This window comes from Elephas maximus, chromosome 8 (genome assembly GCF_024166365.1).
Source record: "Elephas maximus indicus isolate mEleMax1 chromosome 8, mEleMax1 primary haplotype, whole genome shotgun sequence".
Taxonomy (NCBI): Eukaryota; Metazoa; Chordata; class Mammalia; order Proboscidea; family Elephantidae; genus Elephas; species Elephas maximus.
Window position 1 is genome coordinate 71,799,353 of NC_064826.1, and position 15,619 is coordinate 71,814,971.

At 32.2% G+C, this 15,619-nt stretch overlaps 1 protein-coding gene across 3 annotated transcripts in view; it reads left to right on the forward strand.

The window, feature by feature from the left end:
• Window positions 1-15,619, forward strand: part of PHF14 (PHD finger protein 14) — a 198,991-nt gene that overhangs the window by 122,697 nt on the left and 60,675 nt on the right. The window contains exon 17 of one of the 3 annotated variants that reach the window (XM_049894771.1): window positions 12,483-13,729. In XM_049894771.1, coding sequence (XP_049750728.1) covers window positions 12,483-12,699 — 217 coding nt within the window. In that variant the 3' untranslated portion in view covers window positions 12,700-13,729. Of the gene's footprint in view, window positions 1-3,368; window positions 6,040-12,482; window positions 13,730-15,619 lie in introns of those variants that run through there. The other 2 variants (XM_049894772.1, XM_049894773.1) reach the window with 2 other exon arrangements.

Here is a 15,619-nt window from a genome sequence, read left to right on the forward strand (position 1 = left end):
TGGTATTTTGGGGTATGTGATTTTAGGGGAGTAAGTATCATATTTTCAAGCACATACAGCAATGAAGTATTTCTCATTGCACTCATTTTCATTTTTCAATAAGAATTTATTTTTGCAATTTTCTACTTGTTTTCCATTGCAAATGTAAATGTAATATTGTTAACGTATACAGAAGAAGGAATTATCTATTACATCCTTAATCATTTGGAAACACTGATTCTAGCCATAGTTTTGCTACTTGTTATCTGAATGATCTTGAATCAAAATGAGAGCCCAAAACCTTTTGCCATAGAGTCGATTCTGACTTGTAGCGATTCTATAGGACAAAGTAGAACTGCCCCATAGGGTTTCCAAGGTGTGGTCGGCTGGTGGATTCTAACTGCCAATCTTTTGGATAGCAGCCGAGCTCTTAACCACTGAACCACCAGGGCTCCAAGACCATCAACCTCTTATTTTTCAAATTTTAAACTTATAACTCAAGAAGATTCCAAAACAAATACTATAGAGTTCTGAAAAGAATTCTGAAGTCGGTCCTCCCACCGTCCATCTGGTACTTGATTCCTCTCCCCAGTTCAATACTAAGTGACGGGGAACAAGCTTCTGCCAGGGATAGAGGTGTGCAACCCACTCCCTCTTGAGGTGGCTCTGACTATTGGTAATTTTTCTGTCCAAGTGAGCTGACATGTCCTTCCTTTAAAATGTCAGTGCTTGATGCCATACAAAACGTGTGTAATCCATCTTCTGGCATTAAAAGCCAACGATACTGTTTTTCTTTCATTTAAAAATGAAACATCCTGTTTCATTTGTTTCTTGTATATCAAGGTTTGATTTGTATTGGTTTTGTAATTGTTCTGAACATATAAAAGGGACGTATTGTAATATTAATGAAATGAGAGATAAGATGAATTCGAAAATAAGATTATGTTTTAGTGATGACGCTAGATTTTGATATGTAAGAAATAATGTATAAGAATCTATTTTGAACATTTCTAATCAAACCCCAGAAAAACATTTAAAAAAAGATCTTGATTATAATAATGCTAATGTTAGAATGCTTAGTGTGTCCCAGATTCTGTCCTCTGCTCTATAAATGTATTATCTCATTTAGTTCTTATAACAGTCCTATGAGGTATAAATATTCCATTTTAGAGATGAGGTAACTGAGATCTAGAGACACTAAACAACACGAAATAGAAATTGTTTAAATTCTGTAAGCCATATAAATTAAATTATATATTAAAATATCCCTTCTCTCAAAAAAAGTATTACTATCATATCAATAAATCTATTGTCCTTAATATTAATAGTTCCTGACATGTATAGAGCACTTACTGTGTACCAGTCTGTGTGCTAGTGCCCTCCATACTTCATTTAATTCTTACAGCCACCGTATAAGGTAGATATTAACTTTATCCCGATTTTGCAGTTGAGTAAACTGAGAATTGCTTACCCAACTAGAAAATGCTGGAATTAGAGTTTGAATGTAGGCAGTCTTGACTGTATAGCTCATACTTTAGGCATCACTCATACTGCCTGGCAACACTACACTGTTTTATTTTTTTGTTGGGGCAAAAGAAGTAGATACTTCTCTTGGCGGACAGTTCTAACTATACAAAAGTACATACTTGTATGTAACAGTTAATTCCTTTTTCTGCATTAATTTGTAAATAAGCTTACTAAGTGCCGTACAGTATAAATTACAAAGCCAATATGTGATCTCTCATTTAAAAGAACTCAGTCTTTTGTTCTAGGAAGATATGAACCAGAACAAGTAGTGCCTCTTCTTGCTTTAAGGGAGATTTTGAAATATTAAATGAAATTTAGGATGGAGGAATATTAGCAATAGCTCTTAAATTTTTTCAAAGGTAACTTTAACTTGATCTTAGTTGAGGTTTGAAGCAGATTTCCGTATCTAAGGTATCCTTATTCAAAAGTATATCAAAGTCAAATACAAATACATATTTTGAATTTTCTGCTAGTCATCATTTGTGCACATAGTTAAGAGTTAGTTGCACTTCTGTTGTAGATTATGTGGTTGCTTCCTCTTGCATTATGCTTTTCCTGTAGTGCTTAACCTCCAAAGCACTTCTCAGAATATCAGATTCAGAATGTGCTCAGAGTTTTCCACTTAGAGACTGAAGCCTTGTGAGGAGTTAGCGCATGTGACTCTACTATTCAAGGGAAGTCAGCTCTTTTTATTTATTTCTCATATATTGATAAATATAAAATTTCTCTGAAATCTGTTTCACACTATATTCTTCTTATTGTACAATTTTGTTTTGCTTTTTTTTTTTTAATTTGAGATTATTCAGTTTGGCATGGTAGCTTTTCTCAGTAGTGCTTTATCTGTCTGTGTGCCACTTTTCACTTTCTTTTTCTCAATGGAACTTAGAAGCATTAAACACGACTCTAATAGTTAAATACAAAAACAAACTTTTTCTATGATGTGTGACAACTTGGCAATTTCACCTACATCTACACAGATCTAAATATCTGAAGGAAATGATAATTTGTATGTTTATCAAAGTAAAAAAGTATTATAATACCTAAGCATCTGAAATTTCTCCTCTGAAAATGAAGATATCACAAAGGTAGCAAATAAATACTTGTCAGTAGGGAAATAAATACAAGAAACGATGAAGAAAGTTTGAAGAAATAAGTGCAAGTGAGTGTGTTTTGAAAATTTGACCAAAATGCATATGCTTTTATAATCATTTATAATCAATGGTTAGGTCATTGCAGTGAGTGTATTTTCCTGTCCTGTTTGTAGCCCAATCCACTAAACTTTAGTGGATAAGCTTGGATATACTTTAAACAATTGTAACCAAACATTTTTGGTATAATCTTTTAAAAAGGAAGGCAGTATAGGTGCAGGGAATAAAAATCATATGAAAATTTCCTCCTTGAGACTCTGTGATAGAGTATAACCGGCCCTGTAATATGCTGATTAGATGTGCTTGTTTTCAGCTGAGTTGCATACGTTCTCAAGCATGGTTAAAGTGCCATATTTAATGAAAAAAAGAGCAAACTGGTATCTTTCAAAATATTTATTCATCAAAAACATGTTTGCTTGTATAAATACAAGACCCACATCGTTTTTATATTACTTTTTGTTTTAGTAAGACAGATTTAATACTACTGCTAATAAATAATACAAGAGGAGGCAACTCAGTGTTTCAAACGATAACATTGTAACCGACAAGAACCTACACAAGATCATAGCATTTGGTTTCACATATCTATCTCTTTGGACCAAATCATATGTTATTTGAATCTACTTTAATATTGTTAGTATGTTTCATAAGACAGTGCAGAGCTGCTATGATCTTTAAATGTTAATGTTCTTTTCTTATCACTTTACTGTGTAGATACCCTTCATGAGACCCAACTCTGCCACAGCTCATCCTCGGAGGCAATCCCGGAAACCTCTTTTATAAGTGTGATTTTAAAAATGTGGATAAAACTCTCAATAGAATCCATAAAGTAAAGGAGAACAGCTATCTTGTCCTTTCCATAAGCTTATCACTGCAAAAAGTTTCCTTTGCTTGTCAGGTTTGGATAGAATATAATTGATTGGTTTGTTACTTGGACTGAGAAGGCAGTTAATTTGCCTGTATGGACTTTTCTCTTTTTTGCACTAATCAGAAAGATTTGATATGTGCATTGTTGAAAAATACCGGATAAATGTCTCATCAGAATTGTCCTATTAAATAATGTCTTTTCCCCCTGCTTTTTTGGCATATGATGATATACAGTGTTTGGACTTTCTGAAGAGTTATGGAAGCCTGTGGGACTTAAATGCAATATGCTACTCCCTTTTGTTGTTGAACAGTACCAGTGACAACCAAGAAAAGAATGCTTCCCATTAGTCTGCTATTGTGTTTCATCCAACTTAATACATATGTTCATATATGAAATGCTGCATTGTGAAACAACTATAGACTCATATATTAAACGTATTTCCATTTATAATGTTCAGCAAAAGTGAACATAAAAGTGAAAGGCTTGTGAAGCTGTGACATTCTAGGTTTGACTCACTAGTCCTAGTGTGAAAGCACTAATATTTGTAGCCTGAGATTCTTTTTTAAATTTCAGATTTTAAGTCCATGAATAAGAGTATATCTGTGTTGATCTCTAGATAAATTTTAGTAATACTCAAATTTATTCATTTTTATTGTTTTAATATGAACTTGCTGTGTTCACTATAATTTCGTTTTCTCAACCTTAAATACAAAATTATGAAATAAGGAGGGAGATACAGAGTTTATTGACTATACAGCCTACCAGCTGAAAGATCTTCATCAACATCTGTATATTTCCAGTGGTTTACAGAATTAAAATTTTATCTTCAAGCTTTAATGATCCAGTTTTAACTCAACAAGAGAAATACGTTGAATATTCCATCATTCCATCTTGAACTGATTTAGAAGAGACTCTACTGAAATTCAAATGCACATATACATGTAAATTGTCAACATGTTTCTTGGAATTCCCCGATTTATAAATGTGGTTTTGGACATCTTTTCAGGTTTGGTGGCAGTTGAAGCTAGTTTAAACTTTAGGAACAGAGGAGGCAATGTTATAGATAATGAAAAACAAGTGTAAATATAAAGTTGTTGTACGCTAGTAATCTATAGTTATAGTAAGGAACCATACATTTGGATAATATAGTTAATAAAATAACATGATGTGTATAAAGTTATGTATAAACTGAGGTTATTAATTTATTGAAAGATCTCTTACAACTTTGGAGGGAAAATTAATTATAGAAAAAACAGTAAACTTTTTCGAAGAATAAGAAAGGACTAATTATCACTGCATAAGCTTAAGAAAAAGTAGGTAATTACTTATCACTACATAAGCTTAAGAAAAAGTAGGTAATTATTACTCTTGCTGAAATCAGGCTGATTTTAAGAAAAATGCCAGATAACCATTTTCTGTATAGTAATGATTTAGGACCTGACCCTCCTTTCGTACATGGTGAGAAGTTACTAGTGGTCATTTTATTTTAGGTGTTTTGAGAATCATTAAGCCTTCTGGTTTTGGCATCAGTTGTTAATCAAAAACATTTCCACCTTGGTTCCAATTAGAATATTAATTATCCTTCGCCATCTTGTAGTCTTCAGTGGTGATTAGGCTATCCCTATTTTGGTGCTAACCTAAGAATCTTTGTTACGCATCACAAATATAAACCACATACCTTATAAGATGATAAGTCCTGAAAGCATATGGTTGGAGTAGGAAAACTTTTGATGAGTGTAGAATAAAACTCTCTCTCCTAATTAACCTCCTAAATGCTTTCCTATTTTCAGCAGCATAAATTAACCTTTGTCCATAATTGGTCCAATTGCTCTTCAAAGAAGATGTAATTTATACTTAAATATGCTCTAAATAGTTCATATTTCACAGACATATATAAGAAGAAAACAGCATGTCAGGTAAATGATAGTTATTTGTCACACAATAGGAAAAGGAACACAAAAATAAAATAGGAAGGAAATTAAATTACTTTGAAATGCAAGAAGGATGACATGGTATTATATAACAGTGCTTCTCAAACCAAGGTTGTTAAAACACAGACTTCCGCCCTATTCCCTTACTTTTGCCCATTCCCCCCCACACCCACCCCAGAGTTTCTGATTCAGTGGGTCTTAGATAAGGCCTGGAAATTTGCATTCTAACCAGTTACCAGGTGATACTGATGCTGCTGGCTGGGGACTCCACTTTGAGAACCATAAAAAAAAAAAAAACTCCATTGCCATTGAGCCAATTCCAACTCATGGCGACCCAGTATATAAAGTATTAAAAAAATACTTGTGTTTTCCAAGAATGTGTCTTAAATCTCCTTAGAAGGGCAGAGTTTCAGATATATTTGTTTCTAGATAAATGAATTTCCTCTACAACACATAAAATACAGTTTCTTTATATTTGTAAATTCAGTTAAATGTTTATACCTGTTATGGGGACAGCAGTGTTTTAGTTGAATGTTTAGTTGAGATGAATTAAGGAACTCTCGAAGAACATAGCCTTTGTCTGTAATTCAGTAATTCCTTTGTAAAAAACAGACTTGAAATCAGTGTTATGATTGAACATGAAAGCAAAATTTAGCTTTAACCTTAATCCATCTTGTTTAGAAATTATATTTATGCATTATCATTGTTAGTCATATGTTTCTTGAATATTTGTTTTTACACTTATGATGTTAAAAATTATTGCTGACCAATAAATGATAAGAATATTCACACTCATGATCCTATTTCCGTTTTTACCTCCTACTGATACTTAATGCATTCACTCTTATCTCTAAACATATTAAGTCACTAATTTGACAGAGCTCACCAAATGTTTACTTGACTCACATATGGAATATTTTCTGAATATTTCACCAAAATAATTCATAGAGACTCTCAGCAAGAGAGTAGGCTACTTATGTTATTTTTTTTTTTTAATTATTTTCTGGAATTGTTTTTGACTATTAAAACTTTTAAGAGACTCAACTTAGAGTCACATAGCATCATATGAAGGCAGAATTTTTTTCCTACTAGCCTGTCAGCACTTCACAAATTTACATAATATTAGGATTGGGATTTATAATATTTCCGAGATAGGCATGTTTTGCAAATACTTCTCCTTTACCAAAATGTATGCCCCTTTTCTCCAGTGCTCACTCTAAGACTTCCTGCAGGCCTGCTGATAAGAGTCACTGCTTCTCAGGTACATAGGATATAATGAAATTGGATTCTCCTGCTGGGTTTTGTAAATAAACTGGGATTGACCCCCCTAGCTATTATCTCATTTATCTGATTTACATTGTACAATCAGGATCTACACTATTGATTAGAGTGTAATTAGTTAATTATGAACAGAGAAATACAAAGGTATGTGGGGCTTGAGCACAGCAGGTTGTACTGCTGAAAAATTTCCAAGGGCATGAGCAGATGGAGATGAATTTGTTAAAGGACAAAGCAGACGTGTTTCAGGTATGGAAATATCTAATCAATCTCTCATGCTGTGAAGAAGTACTTGACCTTATTCTGTATTTGCATATGAAATATTTTGTTTCTTGTTTTATATTTTCATTTCGTTTCACTTTTAATCTCGTAGCCTGGCTGCTGCAAATGTAACTGATCCTGTTCTTTAAGTGTCTATTAAATAAGGATTTGGATAATTATCCAAATATTTTTTCCAACTAATACATTGGTAGAGCATATTTTTGTCTTTTTTTACTACCCATTCTTTCACTATTGCCTGTGATAGAAGTCTGTAGTGGCATTAATGGAAACAGGTTCAAGTCCTCCACATGTAAAACATGATAAAAAAAAGTATATTCTAATAATTTGTATAGGAAATGCTCATGTAGTGGTTTGCACTAAAACTGTTGCAAAATATAAGGATCAAATTATTGTTTATTGATATTAAATATTATTCTAACGTTGGTAAGATGGTGGAATTTTGTGAAAGCATATATTATTTTAAAAATGATTGAACTCATGGACTACTATCCCACATTTTCTCCATCTGTTAAGATGTATAATTGAAATAATTGGCCATGGTTCAATGGAAGAATTCATCATTACTGGTTAATAGGTTTGTGTAGGTGTTTGAGTTGCTAGTTAGATTTTTATTTTAATCTCAAGACTTAATTCTTCCGATCTTTGTGGTATAGAATTTTTACATAAAAATGATGAAGAATATTCAACTTTTCAATTCTCTTGATATTTAGTTGTTTTTTCAAGTGTGAACAGATGTAATAGTATGTATTTTTAGAATCAGTTCTTAATTTTACTCTGTGGACTTGTAAGGCATCAAAATACTGTTTCATCAACATTAAAAAGAAGAGTTATGATCGTTGATCAACTTGATCATAAAAAATGTACATCTCTTTTCAAGTTCCTGTTATGAATATTATGTTTCTCTTTTACCTGAGGTTTAGATTGTCATCTGGCTATAAATTATATGTATAGGAGGTGCACTTACGTCTTTTGGCAACTTTTTAAGAACAGCTACTTAGTGTACTCCTCTAGTGAAATTGTAAATTATAAACTGGAAGAGTAAAAGGAACCCTTTGGAACACTGACTTTTATCCTGTCTCTTAGTTACAGGAGGAAATAAATCAGTTGCTTCTTTTTACTTGTATACATGTTTTAGTAATCAGATAAACACATGACTGATTGCTTGTTGGATGGATCATAGTACTCATGTACATAAATCATTTTCTTCCTCTTCTTTGTCTAGGGTGCTATACTTAATCATATGCTAAGTAAGTATTTTAAATACATATAGATCTGTGTTTTAGTCATCACATTTTGTTAAATCAGTGTGTAAAAGGCCATATATAAAGCTATTTTGTTATTTACAATTGTATCCTTCATGAATCTGATACATAGGAAGTCGTACTTAGTAAGAATCTAATTAAACAGTTAGGTTTCCTTTTATCTTACAAATGGGATTCATTTTATCTCACTTGAAATTGCAATTTTAGAATCGTAATTTTAGTGTTAATGTGTACAGTATTTTTTAGATGTTTAAAGGATAATTCTTAATCATCCAGTTTGTGTTTTATTAAAAAAAAATTCATAGCGTTTCTTTAAAGGTTAGTTTTATATTCTCTTTAATATTTTAAGACATTGCATTTCTATTTAATAATGTATAGTAAAAAAGTCAGTTTTTATTACATAGACGTTTGTGTTATTTAATAAAGTATATTGTGTTATAGCACTATATACTTTTGTTGGTCAGTGACTGCTTTTGCAAAAGGCATTTCAAGCATTTTATTCAGTATTTTGATAAGTTTAATACGTACTATAGTATGTGCTGCAATGATGTGTTTCCAAATATATATAAGAAATAAAGGTAGAGAATAGGAACAGTAATTTGATCAATAACTAGTTCAACTCACATTTCAGCTTTAGGTAGCAGAATGATTGCAGACATTTATACAAGTTTTTAATTTTTGAGCTTTTGAAATGCTCTAAATTTATGACATAGCCAGAATTTTTTGCTGACAAGAATTACTAAAGGATATGAACTGGTGTGTGTGTGCATGAAATAAGTTATCCACTATTTTGACCATCTACATTGTTATTTGATTTTTAAGATTGTTATTGGTATCTCTATGGTGTGTTGATTCTTGCAAATTCCACTAGAGTTCACTTGTATTATTAGGAGATATATATGAATGAAATTCATAGCTTATGTTCTGCTTATATATATATATATATATGTAAAATTAGGATATACATTTGAAATTCATAGTTTACGGGCTGCTTATATATATAACGTATACATATATATAATATATATATGTTAGCAGCACATAAGCTATGATATTTTTCAACTCAGTATTCTAATGTGGAAACAACCAGATTTTTTCCACATGGAAATAATTTCAGACATCTGTAGAAAGCACTTATATTTATTGACATCAAGATTGGGTTATTTCTCTCTGCTTTTTCTTTTCTCTCCTGGATTTTGGCAGTTCCTATGAGTGTTACCTTTTTGCCATTTAGTCTGACAGTTGCAGATTTTATTTTCTCAGGAATGAGCTAGAACTTTGGAGAGCTTCCATATCACTCCTAATTCTGACAAACAAATTCTGCTTTTCCTCTAGAACCATCACAAATGCATTAGAGTTCCACATGTAGCGTAAGTCGTTCTGGAAGGTGTCACTAATGAAGGGATCATTAGTTAAGAATTAGGTCATTTGAAAATGACATGTGTTTCAACATTACCTCTTCACAAAGCTTGCATATAAAACCTTTTCTTTCCTTTTACATTGGTTCTTGAGCTGAAAAAAATCTTGATTTTTATATTAATTAAAATTTGCAACAGATAGGAACTATGTCAGTGTAGCAAACTTGTTATTTATTAGCTGGAAACTCATATCTATATGACAAGAATCACCTAAGTACATGAAGGTAAAAAATAATGAATTATGATACACCTCTACATTCATGATGATGTTTGCATTGTTACACACTAGGAATCATAATTTATAAATGATTATGACACAGTTATAAAATACATATTCAGTAATTAGTTATAACTTGCTATTGAACTATGAAAATACTAATGCTGTAACTCCTCACTTATCAAGAACTCAGATTAATTGGCCCCAAAACTTGAAGTTTAGCAAAAAAGACTAGTTAACAGCCAAAATTGTATCTGTATACTTAGTAGAAGTTCTCATGATTTTTTACTGTCAGTTTGCATAGTATTAAGTTTAGTATGTTGGTTTCTAAATCCACAACAACTTACTGTTGGGGAAAAATGCTTAGAAAAACTGACAGTATCAGGAAGCAATGGCTGATAGTATCAAGCAAGTGAGGACCCTGAAAACCTGTAGAAGTTGAACAGATTCAAACAGATTAACCGACTGACAGTACTCACTATAGGTACAGCATATTGGCACGCTGTTGGACATGTAGTGGTATCTGTTATTTACTATAACTCTGAGGTGGCAAGGTGAAGTGAATTATATTTTATATATTTTCATGATGAAGCAGATGATGTGATTCCTTTTCAATTTCCTACCAAAGATGATTGATAGACTAGTTTTCATGTTTAAAGGAGTATGCCATAACTATCTAGAAATCGTAACCTTCTCAACTCAGAAACACTTACAGTCTGAGGGTTCCTATAACCATATATAAATGTAACTGAAATTTTAGCTATTGGAAGGTAAATAAATTGTATTGAGAAAGAAGTCATAAAATTGAGTAGGCTTATCATTAGTCTGTGTTACATTTGAGGTGAGGTGTATATTTCTCATTAGTTTTTCTTAATTCCAGAAAAACAGGTTTTTGAACATTTTAACTGTTTTTGAATATATACTTTGGATGATATATTTATAATATTGACATATTGAGTAAAGTATGTTGCTCCTGTTTAATTTTATCTGTTTCTATAACTAGAATTATCATAGTAAAAATTTTTGAAGCCCATATAAGGCTAATATTTGTGGAAATTTTGGTTATCTTGAGCCTAAAAGAAGATTTTTGAGGAAGAAAAGTACATAAGCTTATTTGGTTCATAAAGTAAAAAATTATAGAGAAAAAATGCATACGTTTGTGACATTTAATTGTGTTTTAAATGTATTATACCTGAATAACTTAGCTAATTTGCTTAGCCTTTCTGAAACTCTTAATTTCCAAAATGGGTCTTTGGGAGATGAGTAATTGTAGGATGATATGAAGTGTTTACTGTAAATGTCGAGCATAGTCTTCTTTGTTGTGATGGGCATTTTAAAGTCAATTGTTTTTCTTTTGTGTTTTTGTAATAAGAGCTCCTTTCCCTTTTTTCTAACAAAGTGTATTTAATAGTAATTTTGCACTTTATTCAAATAATTTGTCTTCTATAAGTTTTTCCTTCTAGTTTCTTAGTTGTGGGTGTCTTGATTTGTGAAGTTTTAAATCAGTAAGAATAATGATAAATAAAAACAATCTGACAGTTGGTTTGGAGGAAGTTTTTTTTTAATAAATAAAAAATTACAAAGATTACACAAACAAGTGAAGAAGATAACCACTTCTATAAGATGTATACATCTTATTTGTTGTTAAATTTTGGTCTTGCTTTTCCAACTGATGCAACATTCTGTTTACAAAACACTGTAATAATTCAGATCTTTCTTCATTGTCAGCAGGATGAGATTGTCTGAAACGAAGAATAGGTATGATAGTTTTTTTAGATTTTGTACATCATAGGTGGCCAAGACACTTTCAAAAGAAATGTTAATAAGCTTTAAAATGTAGTAGGAGATAACTTTGAAAAACCAAATGCATTGAAAGTGACAGGCAAATTTTGAAAGAGTAATATCAAATTCTTAAAGAGGTTTCTTACCTCTTTTGTATAATTAAGTGCTCTGTGATTTAATTAAAAAAATTGTTTTTATTTGCTATAGATTGTGTTAGCATGGTGTAAACATTATAAAGTTCATTTATGATCTCCTCTAACTTGGAGAAAGTGATGAGGTATAAATTATAAGTCATTAATTCCAGTTTAGTGTAGCCTAGTAGAATTTCTTAGAGTTCTAAAATTCAGAACACCTTCATAATGTATTGAATTGAATTCATAATCTTGAATTGTATGTATTTAGTATTGTAAAGTGTTATTAAATCTGTTTTTAAACTGTCTCATGGGTAAATGATTAATTCTTTAACTTCAGATTTGAAATTGTTGAGGTTGTGTTAGTCTTTTGTACATATGACTGTACAACATATATTCATTCATATGCTCTTGTAACATTTCTACTATCAAAGTGTTCTGAATATTTCTATTTTTGTCATTTTTATTGTTGTATTTCATTTTTCCTTAAATATTTATTCCAGGTTTAAGTTGCCTTTGTCAGAGACATTAATAATCTTGTGAGACAAGAATAGCATTTACAGTATTAAAATTGAAGTGTAGAGTAGTTTGCCTCTATATCTTCTAAAAATATAGTTTTTGCACTATTTAGATATTGTATAAATCTGTTTACTCTGCAGGTGTGATGAATGCAGACTCTGCTACCATTTTGGCTGTTTGGATCCTCCTTTGAAAAAGTCTCCTAAACAAACAGGCTATGGATGGATATGTCAGGAGTGTGACTCTTCGTCTTCCAAGGTAAGAAGAAAAAAGGCTGTAAGGAAAAGGGTTGTTTCCCTTAGTTTTGATCGTTTTTCCATACCACACCATCAGCTTCCTAAATTTAAAGAGAATTGAAATATGAGGGACCAACATTTTAATCTAGTGTACTTAAAAATTATATTGCTGTGGTGATTTTATTGCCTTTGTATTAAAAAAAAAAATTTCCTCCTAAATTATATAAATTTCGTCTATGGAATGTTTGGTGGTTTTATGTATTCTCTATGTTACTGTAGCATATTAAATAGTGCCCTTGATAGCCAAAAAAAAAAAAGTCACCCTTTGCCATTTACGACACCTAGGCAATCGCAGGGAAATTCTGCCCTGATTCTTATGACTTATGTGTGTGTGTGTGTGTGTGTATCTCAACAGAATAACCAATAAAATCCAATTTTTATTTGTCAATAATCCATCTTAAAATATTATAAGTATATCTGAATGTTTTGTAAAGTCTGTTCTTTAATAAAGAGAGTCCCTGGGTGGTACAAATGGTTAATGCACTCGATTGCTAATCAAAAGGTTGAAGGTTTGAGTCTACCCAGTGTGCCTTGGAAGAAAGACCTGGCAATCTACTTCTGAAAATCAGCTATTGAAAACCTATAGAGCATAGCTCTATTCTGATACACATGGGATTGCTATGAGTTGGAGTCGACTCAGCAGCAACTGGTTTGGTTTTGGCTTGGTTTTTTAATAAAACTGGTTTTCATATCCTAAATCTTATTTCTGATACCTATTTTAGCCAAGTAGAAAGGAAGAAATTTATAATGAAGTTGTTTTATCGTTTATTCTAAAAAATAAGCTGTTGAAATTACTTCTTTTGAATATCAACATTCTAATCTTAAACCGCGGTAATCTACAGTTTAACATGATTGTATGTTTGTGTGGAGCGTGTGAGTAAATAGCTGGATTCCTGAGGCTTTGACTCATTTGGTAGAAATAGTAACATAGCTAAAAAACTCTGATGAGCTCTGGGTTCAGAAATTTTTTCTCCCTTAAAGAGACAATGGAAATTAACTATCTGTTGTAGTGTGAACATCAAGTCATCTTTCCTCAATGCCACTTAAATGCATTTGTTCATCCTAGAGTGAATTAAAATTGATACTGAATTCCTGTCATATTGTGAAATCTAAAGTGTTTTTCTTACCAATAATTAAAATGATTTGCTCCAGCTTACTAAAGAGGCTTTCTGCAAAAGTTTATTTATTGAGAAATTGATTTTAAATAAAGTATTTAAAATTTTTTTATATACCTAGGATTTATTTAAAATTTTAGTTGTGTATAATAATTTTTAAATAGATTATGCTATATGTATCATTTAATAATCAAACATTTTTGCCCAAACATATAAACTACACAATAGTAAGAACTATTTTTCAGTCATTTTATAAAGATCCAGATTTATGAGGGAGCATATTTAATATCAGAAAGTTTTATTGCATAATTAAAAATGTATTCAAGAAATTATATTTGAAAAAAATAATTTAAAAAATTATTGTATATTAAGTGAAAGTTTACAGAGCAAATTCATTTCCCATCCAATAGTTTGTACACAAAGTGGTCCGTGAACATTGGTTCCGTTTCCCATAATGTGTCTGCCTTCCCTCCATTTCTGTTCTAGATTCCCTGTTTCCTTTCATCCTGAATTGTTACCCCTTTCTGCCGTCACATCTTTGCTTTTAGGCACATATTGCCCTTTTGATCTCATATAATAGATTGTTCCAAGGAACACGTGGTTCCTCTTGGGTGTTCTATATTTTATGGGCCTGCATATGGTTTGGCTGAAGGATGGTCTCCAGTGTTGGCTTCAGTTCTAGTTTAGAAGGGTCTCTTAGGACCATAGTCCCTTGGGTTTCCCCAGTCTCTATCAGACCAGTTAGTCTCATCTTTTTTGTGGATTTGGTTTTCTGCTCTGCAATTTTTTTCCCACTTTGTTCAGGACCCTCTGTTGTGATCCCAGGCAAAGTGGTAGGTCATGGTAGCCAGGCACCATCTAGTTCTTCCGGTTTCAGGGTCATGTAGGCTGGGGTTCATGTGGTCAGCTAGGCTTTTCGTTTAATTGCTCCCTTGGGTCTTTGGTTTTCTTTTTTGCTCTAGACTGTAAGAGACCGATTGTTGTGTCTTAGATGGCCGCTTGTAAGCTTTTAACACCCCAGACGCTACTCACCAAAGTAGGATGCAGAACTTTGTCTTTATGAACTATGTTGTGCCGATTGACATAGATGACCCTTGGCCTTCCAGCGTAGGAACTTCATCCTACAAGGTGTTTGGTTATATCTAAGAAGTTGCCCTGACTGTGGTTCTTGTGTGCTCTATTGTCTATGTTAATATATACACAGCACTTACAGTTATGTGTGTGGAAATATCCATCACCAAACCTATATCTGCAGATAAGTGTGTTCCCTTATACCCTCTACACCTCTTGGAGTATCTATCTAGCAGTGTATCCCATTGGTAAATTAGTGTTTGTTAATACTTGTTGCAGGATTGTCTATGCAATAGTAATTACCTTTGTTGCCCTTTGTTCTTGTGTTCCTCTCATGCCTTGGTCATGTTTTGCTGACTTCCCCTTTATTGTGTATTGCCTTTCCTTTCACCAAAATTGACATGTGTCTTCTACCTATTTGATAGTTTCCCTCCCTCCCCTCATCCCTGGTAACCATCAAAGAAAGTTTTTTCCCCCCATGTGTAAACCTTTACTTGCTTCTTTATCATAGTGGTCTCATACAATATTTGTCCTTTTATGATTGACTTATTTCACTCCGCATAATGTCCTTCAAATTCATCCATGTTGTGAGATGTTTTGCAGATTCATAATTTTTCTTTATCATTGGGTAGTATTCTTTTGTATGCATGTGCCACAGTTTGTTGATCTATTACTCTATTGATCTGTCTTTTTGCTATTGTGAGTAATGCTGCAGTGAACGTGGGTGTGCATATGTCTACTCATGCCACAGCTCTTACTTCTTTGGGGTATATACCTAGGAGTGGGATTGCAGGG